At 49.1% G+C, this 25,624-nt stretch overlaps 1 protein-coding gene across 1 annotated transcript; it reads left to right on the forward strand.

The window, feature by feature from the left end:
• Window positions 1-52: 52 nt before the first annotated feature.
• On the forward strand, window positions 53-24,209 carry LOC123371157 (fibrous sheath CABYR-binding protein-like). Its single transcript, XM_045018446.1, has 4 exons — window positions 53-71; window positions 4,890-4,950; window positions 10,469-13,608; window positions 24,116-24,209. The coding sequence occupies exons 3-4, from the start codon at window positions 10,805-10,807 to the stop codon at window positions 24,207-24,209; spliced, it is 2,898 nt and encodes a 965-aa protein (XP_044874381.1). The 5' UTR covers window positions 53-71; window positions 4,890-4,950; window positions 10,469-10,804.
• The last annotated feature ends 1,415 nt before the right edge of the window (window positions 24,210-25,624 follow it).

Raw genomic sequence — 25,624 nt, forward strand, 5'->3', positions numbered from 1 at the left:
GTTCTGCTCACAGGGAGCTGGAAACAATGTTTTTGCTGTGCTGGCCCTCCGCAAACCAAATCTTCAATAAGGTAAGGCACGTTTCTGTTTCTAAGGAATTGACTAACTTGAAAGTTTTGTTGGCTTATCTATCTAGGTAGGTAGTGTGGAAAAATTGCCCCCTATCTGATATAACAGCTGTGCCAGCAAAAACGCTCATGTAGATGCGGTTATACTAACATCCTTTTGCTGGTATAACTTATTTTGTTTAGGGAACTGGTATAAGCAGTAAGAATTCTTTTGCTAGTTGTGGTAAACCCAGGACAAACAGCTGCCAGGGGGGATTAGTCCCAGGGGGTTAAAAGGACTCAGCTGACCCAATGCAAGAGAGAACCATGGGGAAATAAGGTTCAGCTGGAAAAGGGGTTACCAGGGAACTAATTAGGTTCAGCTGGCTCCAACTGCTTGTGACCTTTTTAAACCCTCCCCTGCATGGAGGGGTGAGAGAAGCGTAGCTGAAGTCGAAGTATCTTATATCGAATTACCTACCGTCCTCACAGCACGGGATTGATGTCCGCGGCTCCCCATGTCGACTCTGCTACTGCCGTTCAGGTTGGTGGAGTTCCAGGGTCGACAGGAGCGCGTTTGGGGATCGATATATCGCGTCTAGATGAGATGAATATATCGATCCCCGAGAAATCGATTGCTACCCGCCGATACGGCGGGTAGTGAAGACGTACCCTGAGGCTAAAAAGAACTGAGCCTGCTGAGGAGAAGAAGGTACTTTGCCACACAGTATAGACTGTGTCTCCCCTAAGAGTGTTTTTCCACTATAGCTAAATAGGCACCCCATCTAGTGTAGACAAGGCCTTAGTTGTAAGTCTGGTATGAGACAACACATGGCCCTGGGGAAGGTAGGGGAGAGAAGGGGCCCTTTTAATAGGGAGATGTTGGCATTTCCAGAACAGTTCTGCTTTCCATGGCTTTGTTCTGCCCTTTGATGGAGGGCTGAGTGGTGTTAGACAGTTTAACAATACATTGCATCTATAATCTTGTAAAGCACTTCAGGAAACCTTGAGATGAAAGGTGCTTTATTACCTTTATTACCTTTGCTAAACAAAGTTGCTGCAGGTATTTTGTAAAAGCAATGCAGTTTGTGATTGTCAGAAGGTATTAAATGTGTGACTGGTTATGGGCACAGTTATGCATAACAGTATGTAGGGGTCACTTCATCCTTCACTGAAATGCAGCCACCTCTGTGGTAGAACATGGCAGCTGTTTAATTGCTCACAAGAACACTACACAATGCTTTACGAAAGGAAGTGAGGAAGATGCTGTGATTATGGCATGTTGTTTATTCCCTTTTCCTCATAGCTCTGCTGTAGTCCCTTACCTTTTGCATTTGTTATGCTCCCTTTTAATCCTTATGTAAGAAAATGAACTATCAGCAATTTATTTTTGTCTTTAACAAAAAGTTGGTAACTGAAATACAATACAGTAATACTGTGTGTTCATCCTTATCAAATGCACTTTTCCAGTGCTTCCAAGTCCTGTACAATGCCATCAATTACATGCAAAAGTTCAAACTGACTCAGTTCAACCATAATGATTCTTCCCAATCCATAAAATCCAGAGCCTTTCCCCTTAGCCCTTCTCTCCCATTCACCCATCTTCCTGGAAATAGCATGTTTATAATAGTTCCTTGCAACACTCTGAAAGTCAGCAAATGGTGGCCTAGCTGGACCAGCAGGTCCCAAACTCTTTACCGTCTGACCCTGTTCAAAGCAGACAAAGCTTGGGCCCGACCTTCCTGCATACTAGCGACAGTGTTCACAGCCATCAGCTACTAATGCAGTACGAGGATACTACGGTCTGTATGGATATCCCAGCCCTGGCTGTGGCATGTTTCAGGGACACGGTGCAGGTGGTTTGAGTGCACAGAGCTTATCCTGCTGGGACAGAGTGACCCAAACTGAGACTGGGACTGACCTGCCAATCTCCCCCTTCATGGAAGGGCAGAATGGAAGTAGAAGGGCTCAAGGGAAACCCCCATGTTCCTTCTTGGAGCTGCTGTCCCTCCACCTTGTTCCCTCTTAAGTCCTCTTCCCTCCCCCCAGCCAGGCCCCCGAGCAATTTGCCCCTCATTGTGTCTGTCTTACCTGGCTGCTGGCAAGGCCCTGCGGCATCCAGCTGTGCCCTCTCCGTGGCTCCACGGGCAGGGTGCCCACAAGGAAAAGAGGCCATCTTGCTGCCCTTGGTGCTAGCACCCTGGCTGCCCCGGTGGCCAAGTGGGCTCCGTGCAGAGCCAGGCCTGGACAGGCTCCGCTGGGCTGGGTGTGTGGGAGGGACGGTGCGGTCTGAGCTGAGAGGAGTCACCAGGGGACTCTCAGGGCCTCCAGCCAGCCACAGGCATGGCCAGGGGAGAGTGTGAGTGAGTCCAGAGCAGGGCGCCCTGCCCCCAGCAGACACAACAAGGGGCCGTCGGCTCAAGCTCCACTAGCTGAGGTAAAATCATGAGGCGAGAGCCCAGCGCCAGTCTGAGCTCTCTGTCCTACGCCCAGCACAGGGGAGGGTGGAGGAGCTCGAGGTCGGCTTTGTTCTCCGTCCTCTGGGCCCTGCCTGACCCCTTCTGACAACAACATTTCTACGTGATCCCCGGGGGGGAGGAGGGGCAGGGCCTGGGCCTCTCACTGCCCTGAGTGGGGGGAGATGGGGCCGGAGCCCAGGCCTCTTGCCGCCCCAGGTGGAGGTGGAGCTCCGATTTCAGCTTCAGCCCTGGGTCGCTGGCCCTGGCAACCCCAATAAAATGGGGTCACAGCCCACTTTGGGGTCCTGACCCACAGTTTGAGAACCGCTGCTGGCCCACACTCCGTTTCCCATAGCCCTCAAGGACCCAGCCAAGCAGAGAATAGCTGGAGCACAGTATGCTCTGGCTCCAGCCCCTTCGTGCCCCTTGCCCCGACATGAACCCTGCACCTGGGGCTGGGGACTGGCTTAGTGCTCCTCCAGCAGCTCTCCACCAGTGGGAGATGGCATGGCTAGACAAAAAGGGGTGTGGGACTGTAGGCAGCCAAGTGTGAAGTAGAACAGCCTTGAGGTTGCTCTACTTTATGCTGGGGGCCAGACTGACAGCCAGCTGGCCCTGTGATTGAAGATTTCGCTGCAAAGAGGGCTTAAAACCACCTGTGCCATCACCTCTGGCCCTCCATCCAGAAAGCATGTTCAGCACTGGATTGTTAAAGATGGAAATTCAGAAAGGACAGTTTTGTGTTTTGCTGTTTGTAGGTATAGAGATGTGTAGCAAAATCTCCAGTCCCTGGCCTAGAGAGTGTACAATCTAGGGGTGAAATCTTGGCCCCATTGAAGTTAATGGCAAAATTCTCATTGACGTCACTGGGACCAGGATTTCACATATGACAGGATGTGCTAGGTGGACAAAACAAATGTGGATTGCAGAGAGGGTGTTGGGTTGAAGTTTGGAAGGTGAAGTAACAATAAAATGAAGTTTTAGCAGGAAAGCTTAAGTCTCAACTTGCCGGTTGCCTGCCAAAACGCCAGACAGGAGGGATTTATAGGTGTTTTGGCAGAGTTGGGTTTTAAGGAGGGACTGAAAGAATATAGGGTGGCAACTTCATGCATTTGTATGAGGAGGTTTTCCTACACATAAGGGGTGGCAAGGGAGAAAGCACAGCACCTCTACAAGTATAATTCCTTCCTGTGCCAAACGTGAGGGAAAGACATTCTGCTTGAAGTCACCCCAAAATTGTTAGAATCTGTTGGGGTCGTGTCCTTCCTATTTTACAGATTTTCTCTGTTGTGTATTATGATAGCTACGCATTATTTTATTGCAGGAGTCCCCAACCTTTTAGTGTGGCGGGCGCCGGACAAGCAGCCGCTGAGAATCAGCGTCATCAAGAGGCGTCGCTGCCGACCTGCTGTCGAGAACCAGCGTTGTCGAGAGCAGGGCCGCCCAGAGGGGGGGGCAAAGGGGACAATTTGCCCCGGGCCCCGGGCTCCGCAGGGGCCCCCAAGAGAAGAGCGGAGGCTCCCGCCTCCGCCCCTCTCCTGGAGCCTCAGCGCATCAAGCGCCGAGTCTCCGGCCGAGCCCCTGAGCCCCGCCCCGATCCGAGCCGCGTGGTGAGGGGGCGGGGCTGGGAGCTCCAACGGGGCCTGAGCCCCGCCCCGCTCAGAGCGGCGTGGGGAGGGGGCGGGGCAGCTGCCTCCGCTCGGCGTGGAGCTCACAGCCCCGCCCCCTCACCACCCGGCTCTGAGCGGGACGGAGCTCAGGCCCCGCCGGAGATGCGCTCGGGTAAGAGGCTGAGGCTGGGGCTGGGGCCGGGGCGGGGGAGGGGGAAGCGGGACCCGCCGCCGCCGCCGAAGCGCAGCCCGGTCTTCGGCGGCAGGGGGCCCCTTCTGTTCCGGGACCCGCCGCCGAAGTGCCCCGAAGGCCTGCGGCGGGGACCCCCCCCGCCACCGAATTACCGCCGAAGACCGGGCTGCGCTTCGGCGGCGGGTCCCGCTTCGGCGGTAATTCGGCGGCGGGGGGCTCCCGCCGCGGGTCTTCGGGGCACTTTGGCGGCGGGTCCTGGAACGGAAGGGCCCCCCGCCGCCGAAGACCCCGGGCCCCCGGAATCCTCTGGGCGGCCCTGGTCGAGAGGCGTTGCCGTCGAAATGCCGCCGAAAATCAGCAGCATTTCAGCGGTGACGCTTCTTGATGACGCTGGTTCTCGGCGGTATTTCAGCGGCTGCTTCTGTGGCGGCCAGTAGGCGGGCGCACATAGATACCCCGGCGGGCACCATGGTGCCTGCAGGCACCGCGTTGGGGACCCCTGTTTTATTGTATTAATTAAATGCACCATTACAGAGAGATTAACAGGCTCTGAATCTCTCTGTCCCATCCCGTGTTGCAGTATAAATCTAAACAATGTTGAGCCAGAGGAACCTGCTGAGGAGGCAGAAGAAATAAAACAGGTAAATATTTGCATGAGCAGAAGCACCTGTGGTGAGTGGTAGCTTTAATTACGTATGCTCTAAGTAAATAATGCATGACGCAGCATGTGTTATATATAATCACATGGGTTGTGTGCACTTTGAGTCGCATCTTTCCGACAGCCTCTCTGCTAAATTCACTATGATAAACATAGACATCATCTGGAGTGCCTTTGGGTTATAATATCATAGAAATCATAGACCTATAGGCCTGGAAGGGATCTTGAGAGGCAGAACCAAGTAAACTTAGACCATCCCCAGGTGTTTGTCCAGCCTGTTCTTAAAAACCTTCAGTGATGGGATTCCACAACCATCCTTGGAAGAGTATTCCGGAGCGTAACTACCCTTATAGTTAGAAAGTTTTTCCTAATCTCTCTTGCTTCAGATTAAGCTCATTACTTCTAGTCCTACCTTCAGTGAACATGGAGAATCATCCTCTTTCGTAGTAGCTCTTAGCATATTCGAAGACTGTTATCAGGTCTCCCCTCAGTCTTCTTTTCTCAGGACTAAACATGCCCATTTTTTTTAACCTTTCCTCACAGGTCAGGTTTTTTAAACCTCATTTTTGTTGCTTTGCTCTGGACTCTTTCCAGTTTGTCTGCATCTTTCCTAAAGTGTGGCACCCAGAACTGGACACGTACTCCAGCTGAGGCCTCCCCAGTGCCGTGGGACAATTACTTTCTGTGTCTTTCAAATAACACTCCTGTTAGTACGTCCCAGAAAGATACTAGCCTTTTCGATATGTCCTACCCTATCTGTGTGTGCGCATGGATTTTAATGGGATTTGGGCATCTACCTCTCTTAGGCGCTTTTGAAAATCACAATATATATCATGTAAGGCTAGCCCCTGATACCCTTACTGCATGCGGAATGCTAGTGTACTCTGGAAGTAGTCCCGTTTATTCATACAGGTGCTACTTGTGGAGTAAGGTCCTATTCATTGGGAGTACCTGTATCAGAATTTAGCTCTTAATAGCTTGCAGTTCATTGTTATGCTACAGAGAATGAGTCCTTTTAAAATTTAAAGAAACACTGTCAAGGGATATAAAAGTAATTTTATTCTTCCATTGATTTCAAGAATAAAAAGTCTTTCTGTTTTTATCTTTTTCCACTGTGCACATAATGAAATCCTACAGCTCCTCCCGCCCTCCTGTTTCTAACAGGATTTGGAATTTATTTGTCCTTTGATTTGTTTCATGTGTTTCCCCCACCATCCAAAATCTTTGGTGATAGGTTTCACCCCACTGTAGGTCTCTTTGGCTGTTCTTGCCATTTTGTTGGCTTGTGTCGGTTGCTGTGCCAAGCCAGCAGGGGTGAAGGACTTTCTACCTGTGGAGCTGTGACAGGTTCGGTCACAGAGTCCCCCTTGGGACTGTCACCTGACATGCTGGAATTACCTCTGAGCCCGCTTCCCCTGCCAGCTTGGGACTCCAGAACCCTGCCTTGTGGGCTCACCCTTCGCTGGCCAGCAAAATCCCCCACCTTTCACTCAGCTTGGGGTTACAGAGCCCTTGGGGTTGTTCCCACTGCAGCGGTCGTCAGGATCCCAACTTCCATCTCCGGGATTCATGTTTCTGTGCACCCCAAGGCAGGACCTGTCCCCTGCTGACCTGCAACGTCCTGGCAGTCAGCTGGGAAGGCATCCCTGTTACAAGGTGGAACATCCCCCTCCCCCAGGGAGATGATCACAGGACAGGAGCTGGCTCTATCCAGTCCTTCCTGCAGAGACCTGTCTTGAGCCCCAGAGCTACACGGCCCATTTTCCACTGCTACCAAGGAATTAAACAGACACTCTCCTATTTCCCCAGCAGCACACGTGACTTTACCCTCCCCTCTGGGGCCTTCAGCACAAAATTCCTTCTTGCTGCTAACAAACCATGGGACAGATTCTGCCACATCAAAAAAATGATTTCCCCAGTAGAAACGGTGCAAAATTGTGTGCCACCGCTGCAACAGTCAGTTCAGCCTGCAAATCACCAGTTTCCATGTGTACCTTAGCTAAAGGTGCAAAGACTTTGTAACCTCCCACCAATTCTAATTCTGCCATTTGTCCTAGTAACAAATCCTTCTGCTGGATCAGGTCCATCTTGACCACAGAGATTTCTGCACCAGTATCCCTCAAACCTTGAAGCACTTTGTCATTAAACTTAACAGCATGAAAATGCTCACTGCTTAGTCGTGTAAAAGCAACCTTTACAAATCCTGTGTGGTAAGAGGCAGTAGCCTGGGATACCCCTATGCGCTGAGAAGCAGCAGCTTCATGTTTTACCTGATGCCTGTTCCCACTCAGACAAGGGTATTTATTCCTCGGGTGCTCAGTGGACTTACAATGATAGAACCTTCTGGGCTCCTCTGCTTGTACAGGAGACTTTGGACGAGTAACAGGGGAATGGGGAGATGAACGTTGTCGTCAGATGCTACCGGTGTGGTGCTCTTCTCTGTTCAATGTTGATATCAGTCAGCTGTGTGCTATCTCAGCTCTGCAGATCTCTGACACAGCAGACCCCGAGAGAACCCCCAATGACCACAGACTCTAGTAAGGTACGAAGGCACGTCGGCCAGGTTTATTGTCAAACGAAGCACAGTAATAGTTCCCTCTAGACTTTACTCTACAGGACATACTACGAGTATGTGCCCCCGGCAATGGACTCAGCTCAGTCAGTGGCGGGACTTTCCACTGCCCTCTAGGCTGGACAAAGACACTGCCCCAGGGATGCATTCTTATACACAGGTACAAACAAGTTACACATCACTCCTGACGTACGGAGGTGGAACCCCTCTACGCAGCAAGGTACAACCCCTCTACGCAGCAAGGTGCCGCCTCTCACCTTGTACATGTTGGTTCGAACAAAACAACTCTATCCATCATATTCCCCTTTTGGCCCTGTCATTGGGATGGGTCGGCCTGTTCCTTGTTATCTGTGTGGAGTGTACGAGTATGTGAATGTTCTGATATCTGGTGTCCAGGACCTTTTAGGTATGTCTCTTTTTGCAGCATCAGCCCTTTCCTCGCCAGCTTCTGTGAGCAGGGCCTGCCTCTGGCTCACAGCTTAACTCTCCTTTATGTTAGCAAAGTCTTGACCATTCCTTTAGTTCAGGCCTCATACCAGGCCTCTGATACCAAGGTTTATATCCCAGGGCCTCCTCTTACTACAAACGTCCAGCCTCCTTTTTCCCATGGATAAAACGATGATTTTGCTTTCCATCAACCCTGTACCCCTCTGCCAGCGGTTTAATTGCAGCTTGTGATTGCTCAAAAGAGTCTGCAAACCCATCTAATTCACCCACTTCATCCACCTTTTTGTCCCACAAATATTATTTTACATCATCACTGCACATATTAAGGAACTGTTCCTGAGTAATCAAATCACACATTTCTTCCAAGCTTGTAATGCCTTTCCCCCTCACCCAATTGTCTAACAAATCCCTCCCTTTCATTTACATAAGACACATTACTCAATCCAGATCCCCTCTTAAGACTCCTGAATTTTACCCTATAGGCTTCAGTTGTAATCTGGAACCATTTCAAAACCAGTTCCTTAAATTTACCATAGTTTGAAGCATCAGCAATAGGCATCTTATTGAATATGTCCAGAGCTCTCCCAGTCAATTTTGCAACCAAAGTGGTCATTTTTTGGTCCTCAGGAATCGCATGTAGAGTGCACGGTCTCTCAAAGGTGATGAAATATTCAGCAATATATCAATGGATTCGTCATACTGAGGGCATAACCGTTCCCATTTGTGGATTCTTGGGGAAGTGGGGCCAGCTGCTGGAGGGTTTTGCCTCTTCCACTCCATTACAGCCAGTTCATGCTTCTGGGCCGCAATCTAGGCTTCAATTTCTTTGTCTTTTAACTCCAGGGTTAGCTGCTTCTCTCTTTCCTCCTTCTCCTGAGCATGCTGTCTCTCTTCTTGAGTAGCTTGTTGGGCTAAGCTGTGGGCTTCCATGGCTCTTTCGTGAGCAGCTTTTTCCCTGGCAATTTGCTCATCAATTTCCATTTGTCTTAATTCCATCTGTCTTTTATGTTCATTTTCCTTCTTAACAGTCTGAAACCTGTGCAGTTCTAGCTTCTTCTGAGCTTCACTCTCACTTTTTTTGTTGATTTTCCTGCCTCTATTTCCTTTACTCGAAATAAGCAAACAGAAAATAACAAACCAGTATCCATTTTCTGTTTTCTGGCCACCACACTTAAAAATCACTACCAGTGTCTCAAAGCTATCAGCTGTGCACAGATCCTGCTCACTGCACCACTGTGACAGGTTCCGTCACAGAGACCCCCTTGGGACTGTCACCTGACATGCTGGAATTACCTCTGAGCCCACTCTCCCTGCCAGCTTGGGACTCCAGAACCCTGCCTTGTTGAGCCAGACATGCTAGCCTGCTGCAACACAGACCCAGGTCTCGTCCATACCCCCAAAGCTGCAGACTTTAACCAAAAACTGCTCAGCAGGTCCCCTATCTCCAGCACCCAGACACCCAACAACCAATGGGATCCAAACCCCAAATAAATCTGTTTTACTCTGTATAAAGCTTATATAGGGTAAACTCATAAATTGTTCACCCTCTATAACACTGATAGAGAGAGATGCACGGCTGTTTGCTCCCCCAGGTATTAATCACTTACTCTGGGTTTACTAATACATAAAATGATTTTATTAAGTATCAAAAATAGGATTTAAGTGGTTTCAAGTAATAACAGACAGAACAAAGTAAGTCACCAAGCAAAATAAAGCAAAAAAACCGCAAGTCTAAGCCTAATACATTAAGAAACTGTTTACAGGTAAAATCTCACCCTCAGAGATGTTCCAATAAGCTTCTTTAACAGACTAGACGCCTTCCTAGTCTGGGCCCCATCCTTTCCCCGGGTACAGTCCTTGTTAGTTCCAGCTCAAGTGGTAACTAGGGGATTTCTCATGACTGGCAGCCCCCTTTGTTCTGTTCTACCCCTTTTTATAGCTTTGGCCCGAGTCAGGAATCTTTTGTTTCTCTGGGTCCCCATCCTCCTTCTAAATGGAAAAGTACCAGATTTAAGATGGATTTCAGCATCATGTGACATGGTCACATGTCCTGTGAGACTCCCCCCAGCCTCCATTCTTCCTGGGCTGGCTTACACAAACACAGGAAGGCTTGCAAGTAAACAGAGCCATTTACAACCAATTGTCCTAGTCAATGAGAGCCATCAAGATTCTAAACCACCATCAATGGCCAACACTTTGCATAATTACAATAGGACCCCAGAGTTTTACTTTATATTTTTCTAGCTTCAGATACAAGAATGATACATACATACAAATAGGAGGAATATATTCAGTAGGTTATAACCTTTGTTATGATACCTTACAAGAGACCTTTTGCATAAAGCATGTTCCTGTTACATCATATTTACACTCATAAGCATATTTCCATAAAACATATGGAGGGCAACATCACAGGAGCTTCATTTTTGCTTTGAAAAGTAGATGGCCATATTTATGGGAGTTTGGTTTTTGTCGTTTACAGCAAATTGCAGAAGACTCATTCTGTGCTGATGTCCAGGTGCAAACTTCCTATGTCGAAATACCACCAGGAAATAGGTGGCGTTGGTTGCGATTACAAACAGAAGCTCAGGTGCAAACCTCAAATCTTGAACTACCAGACGAAGAGACTTTCCTCCCATTTGAAAGTGAGGTCCAGGTACAAACCTCAGAGCTTGAAATATTAGAGGAGGAGACTTCATTGCCATCGCAAACGGAGGCCCAGGTGCAAACATCACTTATTGAAGTACTAGATACGGAGAGTTTATTCCCCATCGAAAGTGAGCCCCTGGAGCAGACCCCAGATCTTGACTTTCAAGACATGCAGGTGAAGAATTTATTCCCATTATTTGTTGAAGTTGAAGTGCAAACCTCATATGTAGACATACCAGCAGGGAATAAGTGGCGTTCGACACGACTACAAGCCGAGGCCCAAGTGCAAACCTCAAAACATGAATTATTAAAGACACTTTCTTCTCTCTCACAAAAGGAAGCCCAGGTGCAAACCTCCAAACTTTCAATAACAGAAGCAGAGGAGGTGCCTCTTTTCCCATCACTAACCGAGGCCCAGGTGCAAACTTCAAGACTTGCATTAACAGAAACGGAGGAGGAGGTGGCCCCATTCCCGGTAGAAGAAAAGCCTGTCCCCACAACTCAAAGTGAAGCTGCTGTGCAAACCTCGTATGTGGACATACCAGCAGGGAATAAGTGGCGTTCGACACGACTACAAGCCGAGGCCCAAGTGCAAACCTCAAATCATGAATTATTAAAGACACTTTCTTCTCTCTCACAAAAGGAAGCCCAGGTGCAAACCTCCAAACTTTCAATAACAGAAGCAGAGGAGGTGCCTCTTTTCCCATCACTAACCGAGGCCCAGGTGCAAACTTCAAGACTTGCATTAACAGAAACGGAGGAAGAGGTGGCCCCATTCCCGGTAGAAGAAAAGCCTGTCCCCACAGCTCTAAGTGAAGCTGCTGTGCAAACCTCGTATGTGGACATACCAGCAGGGAATAAGTGGCGTTCGACACGGCTACAAGCTGAGGCCCAGGTACAAACGTCAAGTATTGAGTTACTGAAGAAGCTTTCTTCCCTCTTAGTAACTGAGACCCAGGTGCAAACGTCAAGTATTGAGTTACTGAAGACGCTTTCTTCCCCATCGCTAACCGAGGCCCAGGTGCAAACCTCTAAACTTGCAGTAACAGAAGCAGAGAAAGTGCCTCTTTCCTCCTCACTAACCGAGGCCCAGGTGCAAACCTCTGAACTTGCAGTAACAGAAGCAGAGGAGGTGCCTCTTTCCCCCTCACTAACCGAGGCCCAGGTGCAAACCTCCGAACTTGCAGTAACAGAAGCAGAGGAGGAGGAAGCCCCATTCCCAATAGAAGAAAAGCCTCTCACCAAAACCGTAGCTGACGCTGCTGTGCAAACCTCATATGTGGACATACCAGCAGGGAATAAATGGCGTTCGACACGGCTACAAGCTGAGGCCCAAGTGCAAACCTCAGGTATTAAGTTACTGAAAAAGCTTTCTTCCCTCTTAGTAAACAAGGCCCAGGTGCAAACGTCAAGTATTGAGTTACTGAAGAAGCTTTCTTCCCCATCACTAACCGAGGCCCAGGTGCAAACCTCCAAACTTGCAGTAACGGAAGCGGAGGAGGTGCCTCTTTCCCCCTCACTGACTGAGGCCCAGGTGCAAAACTCCGAACTTGCAATAACAGAAGCAGAGGTGGAGGAAGCCCCATTCCCAATAGAAGAAAAGCCTCTCACCAAAACCGTAGCTGACGCTGCTGTGCAAACCTCATATGTGGACATACCAGTAGGGAATAAGTGGCGTTTGTCACGGCTACAAGCTGAGGCTCAGGTACAAACGTCAAGTATTGAGTTACTAAAGAAGCTTTCTTCCCCATCACTAACTGAGGCCCAGGTGAAAACGTCAAGTATTGAGTTACCGAAGACGCTTTCTTCCCCATCACTAACTGAGGCCCAGGTGCAAACGTCAAGTATTGAGTTACCGAAGACGCTTTCTTCCCCATTGCTAACCGAGACCCAGGTGCAAACCTCCAAACTTGCAGTAACAGAAGCAGAGGAGGTGCCTCTTTCCCCCGCACTGACTGAGGCCCAGGTGCAAACCTCTGAACTTGCAATAACAGAAACGGAGGTGGAGGAAGCCTCATTCCCAATAGAAGAAAAGCCTCTCACCAAAACCGTAGCTGAAGCTGCTGTGCAAACCTCATTTGTAGATGTACCAGTAGGGAATAAGTGGCGTTCGACACGGCTACAAGCTGAGGCCCAGGTGCAAACGTCAAGTATTGAGTTACTGAAGACGCTTTCTTCCCCATCGCTAACTGAGGCCCAGGTGCAAACCTCCAAACTTGCAGTAGCAGAAGCAGAGGAGGTACCTCTTTCCCCCTCACTAACCGTGGCCCAGGTGCAAACCTCCAAACTTGCAGTAACGGAAGTGGAGGAGATGCCTCCTTCCCCCTCACTAACTGAGGTCGAGATGCAAACCTCCAAACTTGCAGAAGCAGACGCAAAGATGACCTTTCCTTCCCCATCACAAACTGAGGTTCACATCCAGTCTTCGTATTTTGAAGTACCAGAGTTGGAGGATGAGATGCCCACAACCCCAATCAAAGAGAAGCCCCTCCCCCTAACACTGATGGAGGCCCAGGTGCAAACTTCATATGTAGACATACCAGCAGGGAATAAGTGGCGTTCATCACGACTACAAGTGGAAGCCCTGGTGCAAACCTCCAGGCTTGAACTGCCAGAGGCAAAAGAGAAGGCTCCTTCCCTATCCCAAACACAGGCTGAGATGCAAACCACCAGGGTTGAAATAACAGAAGAGAAAGCAGCACCTCTGACTCCTCCAGATGTTAAAATATTAGAAGAGGAGACGCTGAAGGAGGAAGTAGAGCTGAAGCTTCCATGCCCTGAATATACCGAGGCCCAGGTGCAGACCTCACTTGTTGAAATACCTGTGGGGCAGAAGTGGCGTTCATCCCGTTTATGTACCGAGGCCCAGGTGCAAACTTCATATCAAGAACTCCCAGTTGTGAAGAGCAAGACTTTGCCCCCACAAGGTACTGGGGTGGTAAAGAAGGTCACTGAGCGTGCAGCATCAAAGAAGTAAGTAGAAAAAGCTAGTTCTGCCATACTTTCCCTGCTGCAGGGCTGAGCATCCAATCTTTTCTTCTAGATCAGCATTGTAGAAAGCTAATACAGTGTTCGGTTTTGTGCAGATTTGAAAGGATTGGGTTGAAAGTTAGCTGTGAAGTCATTTACCGTTTACTCATCTCTTCAGAAAAACCTGTAGCTCTTGTACCACCAGTACATTCTTTGTATCCATAGATTCAGAGGATTTGAGAGCAGAAGGAGCCATTTGATCATCTAATCTGAGCTTCTGTATAGCACAGGCCATTACATTTCACCCAGTTACTCCTGTACTGAGCCCAGTAACTTGTTTGGCTAAAGCATCTCTTCCAGAAATTAGGGCTGTCAAGTGATTAAAAAAATTAATCCTGATTAATCATGTGATTAAAAAAAAGAATCGTGATTAATTGCATTGTTAAACAATAATGGAATACCATTTATTTAAATATTTTTGGATGCTTTCTACATTTTCAAATATATTGATTCAATTACAACACAGAATACAAAGTGTAGTGCTCACTTTACATTTATTTTTTATTACAAATATTTGCACTGTAAAAGACAAAAGAAATAGTATTTTTAATTCACCTCATACAAGTACTGTAGTATAATCTCTTTATCATGAAAGTTGAACTTACAAATGTAGAATTATGTACAAAAAAATAACTGCATTGTTTTATTTTTCAATGTAAAACTTTAGAGCCTACAAGTCTGCTCAGTCCTACTTCAGCCAATCACTCAGACAAACAAACTTGGTTACAGTTTGCAGGAGATACTGCTGCCCACTTCTTGTGTACAAATATCACCTGAAAGTGAGAACAGGCATTTGCATGGCACTGTTGTAGCCGGTATCACAATATATTTACGTGCCAGATGCACTAAAGATTCATATGTTCCTTCATGCTTCAACCACCCTTCTATAGGACATGCATCCATGCTGATGATGGGTTCTGCTTGATAACAATCCAAAGCAAAAAGGACCGATGCATGTTCATTTTCATCATCTGAGTCAGATGCTACTAGCAGAAGGTTCATTTTCTTTTTTGGTGGTTTGGGTTCTGTAGTTTCCAGATCTGAGTGTTGCTCTTTTAAGACTTCTGAAAGCATGCTCCACACCTTGTTCCTCTCAGATTTTGGAAGGCACTTCTTATTCTTAAACCTTGGGTCTAGTGCTGTAGCTGTGTTTAGAAATCTCACACTGGTATCTTTGCATTTTGTCAAATCTGCAGTGAAAGTATTTTTAATACAAATGTGCTGGGACATCATCCGAGACTGCTATAACATGAAATATATGGCAGAACATGGGTAAAACATAGCCGAAGACATGCAGTTTTCCCCCAAGGAGTTCAGTCACACAATTTTAATTAACACCTTATTTTTTAACGAGCGTCATCAGCATGGAAGCATGTCCTCTGGAATGGTGGCTGAAGCATGAAGGGACATACGAATGTTTAGCATATCTGGCACATAAATACCTTGCAACACCGACTACAAAAGTGCCATGTGAATGCCTGTTCTCACTTTCAGGTGACGTAAATAAGAAGCGGGCAGCAGCATCTCCTGTGAATGTAAACAGACTTGTTTCTCTTAGTGATTGGCTGAACAAGAAGTAGGACTGAGTGGACTTGTAGGCTTTAAAGTTTTACATTGTTTTGTTTTTGAGTGCAGTTATTTAACCAAAAAAAATCTACCTTTGTAAGTTGCACTTTCATGATAAAGAGATTGCACTACAGCAGTGGTTCTCAAACTTTTTTTCCCGCGGACCACTTGAAAATTTCTGGGGGTTTCGGCAGACCACTTAATGATCTTTCCAAATATTGTTTGTACAATTAGCTAACTATTGTAAAGTGCTTTGGATAAAAGCGATATACTGTATTTAAAAAAATATATTTAATTTTTTTTGTTCTACAAATAAAAGCGCGCAACTCATATTTTAATATCAGTAGTGTTCTTCTTCGAGTGATTGCTCCTATGCATTCCAGTTAGGTGTGCGCGCCGTGCGTGCATGGCTCTTCGGAAGATTTTTACCCTAGCAACACTCGGTGGGTCGGCTGGGCACTTCCTGGAGTGGCACCGCTATGGCGCAGGATATATACCCCTGCCGACCCATCCGCCCCTCAGTTCCTTCTTCCCGCCCATGACGGCCGTTGGAACAGTGGAGCGCGGCTTAGCTTACCTCCACTTCCCTAGCTACTCGTAGTTTCTCTCGTTTAGTATATAGTTCAGATGTTTATAGTTGTAGTTAACTTTATTTGTTGTAGTATTTATTTTCAGGGGTTCGGGGTTTATCCCCTTCCCCTCACCCGGTGCCGGGTCCGATGCCCGGTCCACAGGGTTCTACACTGCTCGGCCGGCCACAAGCCGATGCCGACAAGAGATCCTCTCCTAAGTGCCTCGAGGAATCTCAACTAGCAGATAAGTGCCGCATTTGTGAGGCCTTTAATCCGAGAACAAAGGGGAGCGGGACTTTCGTCTCAAGCAGCTCCTGAGGGAGGCAGCTCTTGCTCCTCCGCTCTTGGCGCCGAGCGCTGGTTAGTCTTCAAGGAGCGCTCCCTCGGCACCAGATTGCCGGTACCGCCAAGGCCTCCTGGCACTGGCCCTCGCTGGCTCCGACGTCCACTCGGCATGGTTCCCTCTGGAGGATGAAGAGGCACGATATACTTGCTGCGTCCGAGCCGCCTGCTCCGCAGCCGAGCGCTATGATCAGTCGGAGCACCCGGCACCGATGTCGGCCGCGGCACCGACAATATCCACACCATTAACTCCGGCCAGGCAAGAGCCGTCGAGTCCGGTGCTGGAAGGCTCCCCGGTACGAACCGTGGTAGAGCTCGCTATGAAGCTGCGTCCGAGCCGCCTGCTCCGCAGCCGAGCACTATGCTCAGTCGGATCGCCTGGCACCGATGTCTGCTGCGGCACTGACTATATCCGCACCATTAACTCCTGCCAGGCAAGAGCCGTCGAGTCCGGTGCTGGAAAGCTCCCCGGTACGGACCGTGGTCGAGCTCGCTATGCCACTGCGTCCGAGCCACCTGTTCCGCAGCCGAGTGCTATGCTCAGTCGGATCGCCCGGCACCGATGTCTGCCGCGGCACCGACAGTATCCACACCGTTAACTCCGACCAGGCAAGAGCCATCGAGTCCGGTGCTGGAAAGCTCCCCGGTACGAACCGTGGTCGAGCTCGCTTTCAAGCTGCGTCCGAGCCGCCCGCTCCGCAGCCCGAGCGCTCTACTACGTCGTACTGCCCGGCACCGGTACCTGCTGCGGCACCGACAGTATCAGCACCGTAGACTCCGGACACGCAAGAGCCGTCGAGTCCAGCACCTGAACGCTCCCCGGTGCGAGCTGTGGTCGAGCTCACTATTCCCTCCACGCTGGGAACATTTCCACAGCGAGGGAGTTGATGGCAAGGGCAGAGCCTGCGCTGCTTAACCCCCGGCATCGCCGGTGCGGGTTTTATGGTCTTTTGGCGAGCCTGTCTTGCTCATGCCACCCTGCGTCGGTACCACAGAGCGGCACCGTTCCCGATCACGGTCCCGCAGACGTTCTCGGTCCCGTCACTGATCGAGGTCCCGACGCCGCTCGCAGTCTCGGCACCGTTCTCTATTTCGGTGCCTTTGGTACTTGCGGCACCGGTCGGCGTCCTGTTCGCTGGCCCGGTACACTCGGCACCGATCCCGATCCCGGCACCGCCCCAGGCACCGAGACTCCCGTAGCCATTCCTGAACATCGAGCCTCGCGCTCTCGGTCGACCGCCCGGCACAGATCCGGTGGCAGGTCCCATTCTCGGTACCGGTATGTCTCCCGGTACCAATCCCCGGGGCCGCGTCGAGCGACGTCAGTTAGAGAAGGAGACTCTACCAAAGGTTCTTCAGCTCCTTCAGGGCCATCCAGCCACGCATCAGTGTTGCCACGTGCGGACACTTCATATGCGCAATACCCTGTTTTCCGATGTGCCCTCCACAGTCTTCCAGGAGACCTATCAGTGGTCCTTCTAGTCACCTTGGGCGTACTACCACGCCAGAGGCATACCGGTGCTCCCATCTCGCTCCGTTCCGGCGGAGCTCTGGGTGCCAGAGGCGACAATTAGCCGTCCCCCTCCGACCGGTATGGAGCAAGCCCCGGTTCAGCCACCGGGCTCCCAGATCCCACCGGCTCAGGAGGTCGTCCAGGAGCGCGAGCCCACACAGGACCCGCTTGTCCCTGGCCTTTCTTCTGCCTCCTCCCCAGATGAGGCGGGGGGCAGAAACATACTGCTCGGGCCCTCCTCTGATCGGAACGCAAGTGCATGGTATCATCCAGGGGGTACGAGTACCTAGGTACATCTAACCCCCCCCCCACTCCCTTGTCGTCCAGTCCCGCAAGGGGATGGAACGCCATGGCCAGCAGGCACCAGCCCCTAAAGCCAAGGAGGCTAGCCGAAGGGTCTTACTGGGCCGTAAGATGTACTCGGCGGGAGCCCTGCAACTTTGTGTAGCAAACTAGCAAGCCCTGCTTAGCCGCTACTATGGGTGGCGGTGGGCAAATTTACAGAGTCGGTTCTTCAGAACTCCCATCAAGAGTTCGATGCCCTCCTGGAACAAAGGAAGTCGCTAGTGAGAGCTTCCCTCCAGGCCTCGTTGGATGCAGCTGACTCCGCTGCCACGACTCTGGCCTCGGGTGTTGCCACGAGGCGCTTTTCATGGCTCCAGTTATCAAGCCTTCCCTCGCAGCTGCTGCACACTATACAGAACTTGCCCTTCAATGGCAAAGGCCTGTTCTCTGAAAAAACTGGCCCTAGGCTGCAAAGCCTAAAGGGCAACAGGGTCACTTTCCGCTCTCTCTCGGCATGCACACGCCGGTGCTTCAGCGCCGACCGTTCCGTCCCCAGCCTGACCGCTCTTACCCTGCGCCTAGACAAAGCCAGGACTTTGCCAGCAGGCGTCGCTTACGCGGTCGTAGGCGTCAATCAGGACCCCAAAGGAGCCAAAATTAGGGTCCGTCTAACCGCCAATGGGGCAAAAGCCTACCCATCCTCGTCCCTCTTAGGGACTCCTCTCATGAGCGATTCCTCTTGTAAGAGGTGCGGACGCTCCTCTTCATCGGAGCTATACAGGAGGTACCTAAGGACGAAACCTAATCCCCTAGGCGAAGGGAGGTCTCAGACCTATCCTAGATCTGCGGGACTCAACAAGTTCACGATGCAGATAAATTCCGCATGGTACCCATGGGGACCGTCATCCCATCCTTGGATCCCGGAGACTGGTATGCCGCCCTCGATATGAAGGGCGCGTATTTTCACGTCGCCATTTCTCCTCCACAGAGAAGGTACCCCCGGTTTCGGGCCTACCGTCGTTTCCAGAGGGACCACCGAGCCCAAGTTACCAGTCATGTGGGCATCGACACGGACCTATTCCTGTGTCTAGGCCTGATGATCAATAGAAAAATCCACTCTGATTCCCACACAGGGAATAGAATTCATTGGGGCCATCCTGGACTCCAGTCTTGCCAGAGCCTGCTTACCTCCGCCTCGGTTGCAGGTGATGGTAACCTTTGTACAAGGTCTACGGACCTTCCCGACAACTTTGGCTCGCACTTGCCTAGGTTTCCTGAGTCACATGCTTGTCTGCACGTTGTTTCCAAACATGCCAGGCTTCACTTCCGTCCACTTCAATCGTGGCTCACCTTGGTGTACCACCCGGGCAGAGATAGCATTCTCATGGTCGTCTCGTTCCCCCTGAGCATCCTAGGCTCCCTCGACCGGGAGTCAGCGCCCTCCCTGGTGTATCCAGGGATGCTGTTCCATTCACTCCTCGGGGTCCCTCATGACAGACACCCCATCTCTCGGCTGGGTGCTCACCTGGGTCAGTTTCGCACTCACGGCCTTCGGTCGGCTCAAGAGCTGGCCTTACACATCAATGTCCGAAAGCTGAGAGCAGTCTGCCTTGTATACCAGGCATTTCAGCTGGCGGATCACCTCAGCAGATCCTTCCTATCTCACAAGTGGTCGTTTCCTCCGGACATTTCCATTCCGTTTTTCGGAAGTGGGACTTTCCCCGCATAGCCCTCTTCGCTCTCGCGAGAACGAAAAGAGAGAGAAGTTCTCCTCATTCCAAGGCCTCTCCCCGGGCTCGATCTTGGAGGTGTTTTCTGATGCCGTGGATGAGCCATCGGCTGTACGCTTTCCACCGTTCCCGCTGGTTCACAAGGTCCTGCCAAAACTCCGAAGGGACAGAGCGCACCTGATCATGGTTATGCTGGAGCGATCCAGGCAGCACTGGTACACCAGGTTGCTACCCCTGTCAGTAGCCAACCCTATTTCCCTGCCTCTTTGCCCAGACCCCATAACGCGGGATCACGGCATGCTTCACCACCCAGACTTGTAATCCCTGCACCTCACAGCATAGCTGCTGCGTGGCTAAACCAATCCCAGTTGCATTGTTCTGCCTCGGTTCTACAGGATTCTCCTGGGTGGTAGGAAATCTTCCACTCGGTTAACGTATCTGGCAGAGTGGAAGCGTTTCTACTGCTGCTGCGAAACGCACAATGTTTCTCCTGCCAAGGTCCCGATCCAGTCTGTCTTGGACTACCTCTGGTCTCTCAAACAGCAGCACCTGGCGCGGTCCTCATTAAGGGCACTCTTGGCAGCCATCTCTCCCTTCCACCCAGCGGAGAGTGGCTGCTCCGTATTCTTACACCTTGTGGTTTCTAGGTTCCTCAAGGGCTTGGAGCGTTATACCCCCCCCAGTTGGCCCCTGCCAAAACCTGGGTCTTCGACCTGGTTCTAACCAGTTTTATGATTGCCCATTCAAGCCCTTGCTGACATACCTGTCCTGGAGGACAGTTTTTCCTTGTGGCCTTTCCATAGGCCAGACGAGTCTCCGAGCTTCAGGCGCTCACGATGGACCCATGGTATACTGTGTCTCTCAAGGACAAGGGCAGTTGTGACCACGTCCGGCCTTCCTCCCTAAAGGTGGTGTCAGCCTCTCATATCATCCAGGATATCTTCCTTCCGGTCTTCTTTCTGAAGCCTCACTTATAGCAAGGAGAGCAACAATTGCCCTCCCTAGACGTCCGTAGGGCATCCGCAATCTATATCGAGCGGGCAAAGCCCTTTCGTAACGTCCCCAAATCTTCGGCGTGCTGGCGTGCCGGACGAGGGGCATGCCTGTCTCCTCCTAGAGGATTTTGTCTTCAATGACATCGTGGATCCGCACCTCCTGGGGTTTGGCCCATGTTCCATAGAGCCACCTTACTTCACATTCCACCAGGACTCAGGCTTCTCTGCTGCCTTCCTGGCTCACGTACCCTTTCAGGGGATGTGTAGTGCAACTACCTGGCCCTCGGTCCACACCTTTGCCTCATTGGCCCAAGAGTCCAGAGATGATGCAGCCTTTGGCTCAGCAGTTTTGCATTCTGCAACATCTAACTCCGACCCCACCACCTACGTAAGGCTTGGGAATCACCTAACTGGAATGCATAGGAGCAATCACTTGAAGAAGAAAAGACGGTTACTCACCATTGTAACTGTTTTTCTTCGAGATGTATTGCTCCTATCCATTCCAGACCCGCCCTCCTTCCCCACTGTCGGAGTAGCCGGCAAGAAGGAACTGAGGGGCGGATGGGTCGGCAGGGGTATATATCCTGCACCATAGCGGTGCCACTCCAGGAAGTGCCCAGCCGACCCACCGAGTGTTGCTAGGGTAAAAATCTTCCGAAGAGCTGTGCACGCGCGGCGCGCACACCTAACTGGAATGGATGGGAGCAACACATCTCGAAGAACAACAGTTACAACGGTGAGTAACCGTCTTTTAACTTTCTAATGGATGTGCCCTCTCTCCCCCACCACAGCAGCCCCTGAGCTGGGGGTGGGAAGGAGAGGGCTCTCTCCCCTGCCGCAACAGCCATAGAGCTGAGGCTGTGAAGGAGGGCCATCTCTCCCCAGCAGGCACAGCCCTGGAGCTGGGGAAAGTCTCCTCTTTCTCTGGCTGCTTCAGCCCTGCATGTCCCAAGTTCCCCGCACTCACTCATTTCACTCCACTGCCCCCTTCCACCTATGCCCTATTCCCCCCAAGGCCACCGACTCACCTTACATGTGCGTCTTCTCCAGGGTCCAGGCACCTAATTAGCGGAGCCACGCCTGTGTGGCTCCACTAATTAGGTGGGTGGCTCTTCTTTCTCTCATATGCGGCCGCCCAGACACACACCTTAGAGGAACTATCCATGGACCACCTGAATGGAACTCATGGACCACAGTTTGAGGAACCTCTGTGCTACAGTATTTGTACAAGGTGAACTGGCCTGCTAAACTCAGGGTTGTGAGTTCAATCCTTGAGGGGGCTACCTAGAGATCTGGGGCAAAATCAGCACTTGGTCCTGCTAGTGAAAGCAGGTGGCTGGACTCAATGACCCTTCAAAGTCCCTTCCAGTTCTATGAGATAGGTATATCTCCATATAATATTATATTCTTTCTTGTTTATCATTTTACAGTGCAAATATTTGTAATAAAAATAATATAAAGTGAGCACTGTACACTTTGTACTCTGTGATGTAATAGAAATCAATATATTTTAAAATGTGGAAAAACATCCAAAAATATTTCATAAATTTCAATTGGTATTCTGTTGTTTAACAGTGCGATTAATCGTGATAATTTTTTAAAATTGTGATTAATTTTTTTGAGTTAATCGCTTGAGTTAACTGCAATTAATTGACAGCCCTGCCAGAAAGGCATCCCATGTTGATCTGAAGACATCAAGAGAGGGAGAATCCGCCACTTCCCTTGGTAGTTTGTTCTAATGGTTAATCACCCTCCTTGTTAAAAATGTGCCTTTTTTCTAATTTGAATTTGTCTGGCTTCAGCTTTCAGCCATTGGTTTTTGTACTGTCTTTCTCTGATGATTCAAGAGACCTTTAGTACCTGTTGTTTTCTTCTTGTGAAGGTACTTAGATGCATCTGAAGAAGTGGGGATTTTTTTACCCATGAAAGCTTATGCCCAAATAAATCTGTTCGTCTTTAAGGTGCCACCGGGCTCCTCGTTGTTTTTACTTAGGCCAGGTCTACACTGAAGGGGATCGATCCAAGTTAGGATCATGAATAACATGGCTGAAGTCGACATACTTAGATCGACTTACCATGATGTCTTCACCATGGTGCATCGACTGCTGCCGTTCCCCTGTCGACTCTGCCTGTGCCTCTCACCGAGCTGGAGTACAGGAGTCGATGGGAGAGCATTTGGGGATCGATTTATCATGTCTAGTCTAGACACAATAAATCTATCCCCGTTGGGTCGATTGCTGCCCGCAGATCCGGCGATAGTGAAGACATACGCTTAGATACTGTAATCAAGTCCCCTCTCTATCTGCCTTTTGATAAGCTAAGCAGCTCTTTAAGTTTCTTACTGCAAGACATTTTCACCAGCCCTCAAATCCTTTTTGTGGCTCTTTTCTGCATCCTCTTCAATTTTTTGACATCCTTTTTAAAATATGGCATCGGTGTGGATGCAGTATTCTGGTATTGGTCTCACCAATGCTGTGTTCAGAGGCAAAATCACTTCCCCTGTTTACACACTCAAGGGTCTGGATGTCTGGAGACTGGTAATGGGGTGGCTTTTTGGGGGTTTCTCAATTGTCTGAAAGAGTTCGTTATAACGTTCAGTGCATAGCTCTTTTGTTTGTCAAGAAAGATTGAATTTTTAACTGAAGAGTAGGTTGTATTCCCTTAAATGCACCTAAAATGTTGGATTGTTATTCATGTGCTCATCCTCTTTAGGCAATCGGTGTATTTTTATTTTTTTATGATAACCAGATATATGTATTTATTTTACTTTTAACATTACGTGCTTTCAAGATGAAAAGCACTATATATCTACTAAAACATTCTTATTCTTATTATGATTTATTTATATTTGGAGAGTAATTTATTTTCTCCTTTGGAATGACTCCAGTTGCTCCAAATAAGCAGCATTTCCTGGCAGAGAATCGACCTAGCAATGCCTTATCTTGCCCTCATCCCTAAACAAATTATTCGGTTTGAACCCTGATTGGCAGCTTGAGATGCTTGGCAGCTAGAGATGGGTCAGAGCCTGAAGCATTTATCTATTATGCCCTGAAACTGTGGGGATGTGGATGTAAGGGTCCTATATCCAAAGCACCTCAGATTTGGGTTTTGTTTGCCTAGAGCAAAATCTTGAGGAGCAAGTTTTGCAGAAGTGCGCCAAAAAGAAAATTAGAATTTGCCCAATGTTATTGTCAAAATTTTCAGATGTGTTGACCTATACCAAGTGAGGTTTACAAACCTAGGGGATTTGGTGCTAAAAACCCATTAATTTTGGCAAGAACTGGTTGTCCTGATCTTTTAAGCAGCTCTGAATAATCTGTTACCATATTTTATAGTAGTCCCAGCCAAAAAATGAGGTGGCACCACCTAAGGATTGAAAATGAGTATATATCACAAGGCATGGATAGTTAAACCCCTTTCCTTTTATTGTTTGTCTTTTTGTTGCAGACTAGCAAAAACCTCGACACGAGCAACACCAATATCTGTGCACTTACATGTAAAGATGACTCCACGGCGCCGGAATGGGAATAAAAAGAACTAGTAATAACTTGAATTTAAACAAATAAAACCTTGTAAAATAACAAACTTAACCTGTGAGATTTTTCTGGAGATGGGTCTCACAATTTGAATGCACAGGGCCATGCCCCAGCTAGTGTTTATTGGCATAGCTTCACTGAAGTAATTGGAGTTGTGCAGATACACACCAGCTGCAGATCTGACCTATAATTTCTTACTTTGTCATTTCATAATCTCTGTTATAGTTAGTTGCTTGGCATGGTAAACTCCGGTTTTGGTCCTGTCCCCATCCTTACTAATTTGCTAGATTGCACACTGTGTAATTCACACACAAAACTGTGTTGCTACACCACATTCTAGTAAAATTTGGAACATAGTGCTCAAATGAGGCCTCATGCCATAAACCAGGCAAAGCTTGGTCAATACAAATCACAACTTTCCTTGTCTACACTATGAGTTTGTACCAGTTCAGATACATCATTGGCTGGCCATTAATTGCTCCAGTTGGGACAAATTTCCAGTGGATACTACTTCTGCCATAATAAAAGCATAAGCCTTGCTTTACTGAACAGTTACACTTGTGCCACTGCAGATATTTCAATTTGATGTTACGTCTGCATGATTGCACTGTAACTAGCATCCCTAGTTAGGAATGTTACCGAAATATCGGGTCTGCCTAGCTGAGAGCCAATAACAGCCTGACAGGGATAAGGAAAAATGCTTTATTCTGCAGAAGAAAGGAGAGCTCTGTAGTAAATACAGAAAACTCTACTGCACACAAGTTTCACAAGCTTTTTATACACTTTCAGACAAAGACCATGCTGTGTTAACACTTCATTGGTGGGTGTCAAGCCCCGTAATACCGTTATCTGTTCAAGAAAGACTGGCTTGAAGCGGAATCTTTTCTGTCTCTGACTGCAAGCAGAAAAAATTAGTTACAAGGGTCAAGGTACAGTACACCCTATACCGGAAACCCACTGACCGCTATACTTACTTACATGCCTCCAGCTTCCATCCTGGACACACCACACGATCCATTGTCTACAGCCAAGCTCTAAGATACAACCGTATTTGCTCCAATCCCTCAGACAGAGATAAACACCTACAAGATCTCTATCAAGCATTCTTAAACCTACAATACCCACCTGCTGAAGTGAAAAAACAGATTGACAGAGCCAGAAGAGTACCCAGAAGCCACCTACTACAGGACAGGCCTAAAAAAGAAAATAACAGAACGCCACTAGCCATCACCTACAGCCCCCAACTAAAACCTCTCCAGCGCATCATCAAAGATTTACAACCTATCCTTAAAGATGATCCCTCACTCTCACAGATCTTGGGAGACAGGCCAGTCCTCGCTTATAGACAGCCTCCCAACCTGAAGCAAATACTCACCAGCAACCGCACACCATACAACATGAACACTAACCCAGGAACCTA

Source organism: Mauremys mutica, chromosome 5 (assembly GCF_020497125.1).
Source record: "Mauremys mutica isolate MM-2020 ecotype Southern chromosome 5, ASM2049712v1, whole genome shotgun sequence".
NCBI classification, from domain to species: domain Eukaryota; kingdom Metazoa; phylum Chordata; order Testudines; family Geoemydidae; genus Mauremys; species Mauremys mutica.

Excerpts from the sequence above, each read along its gene's own strand:
- LOC123371157 (XM_045018446.1), top strand. The coding sequence starts at position 10,805 with ATGCAGGTGAAGAATTTATTCCCATTATTTGTTGAAGTTGAAGTGCAA. Across the intron at positions 13,609-24,115 it reads GAGCGTGCAGCATCAAAGAA|ACTAGCAAAAACCTCGACAC; the intron begins GTAAGTAGAAAA and ends TTTTTGTTGCAG.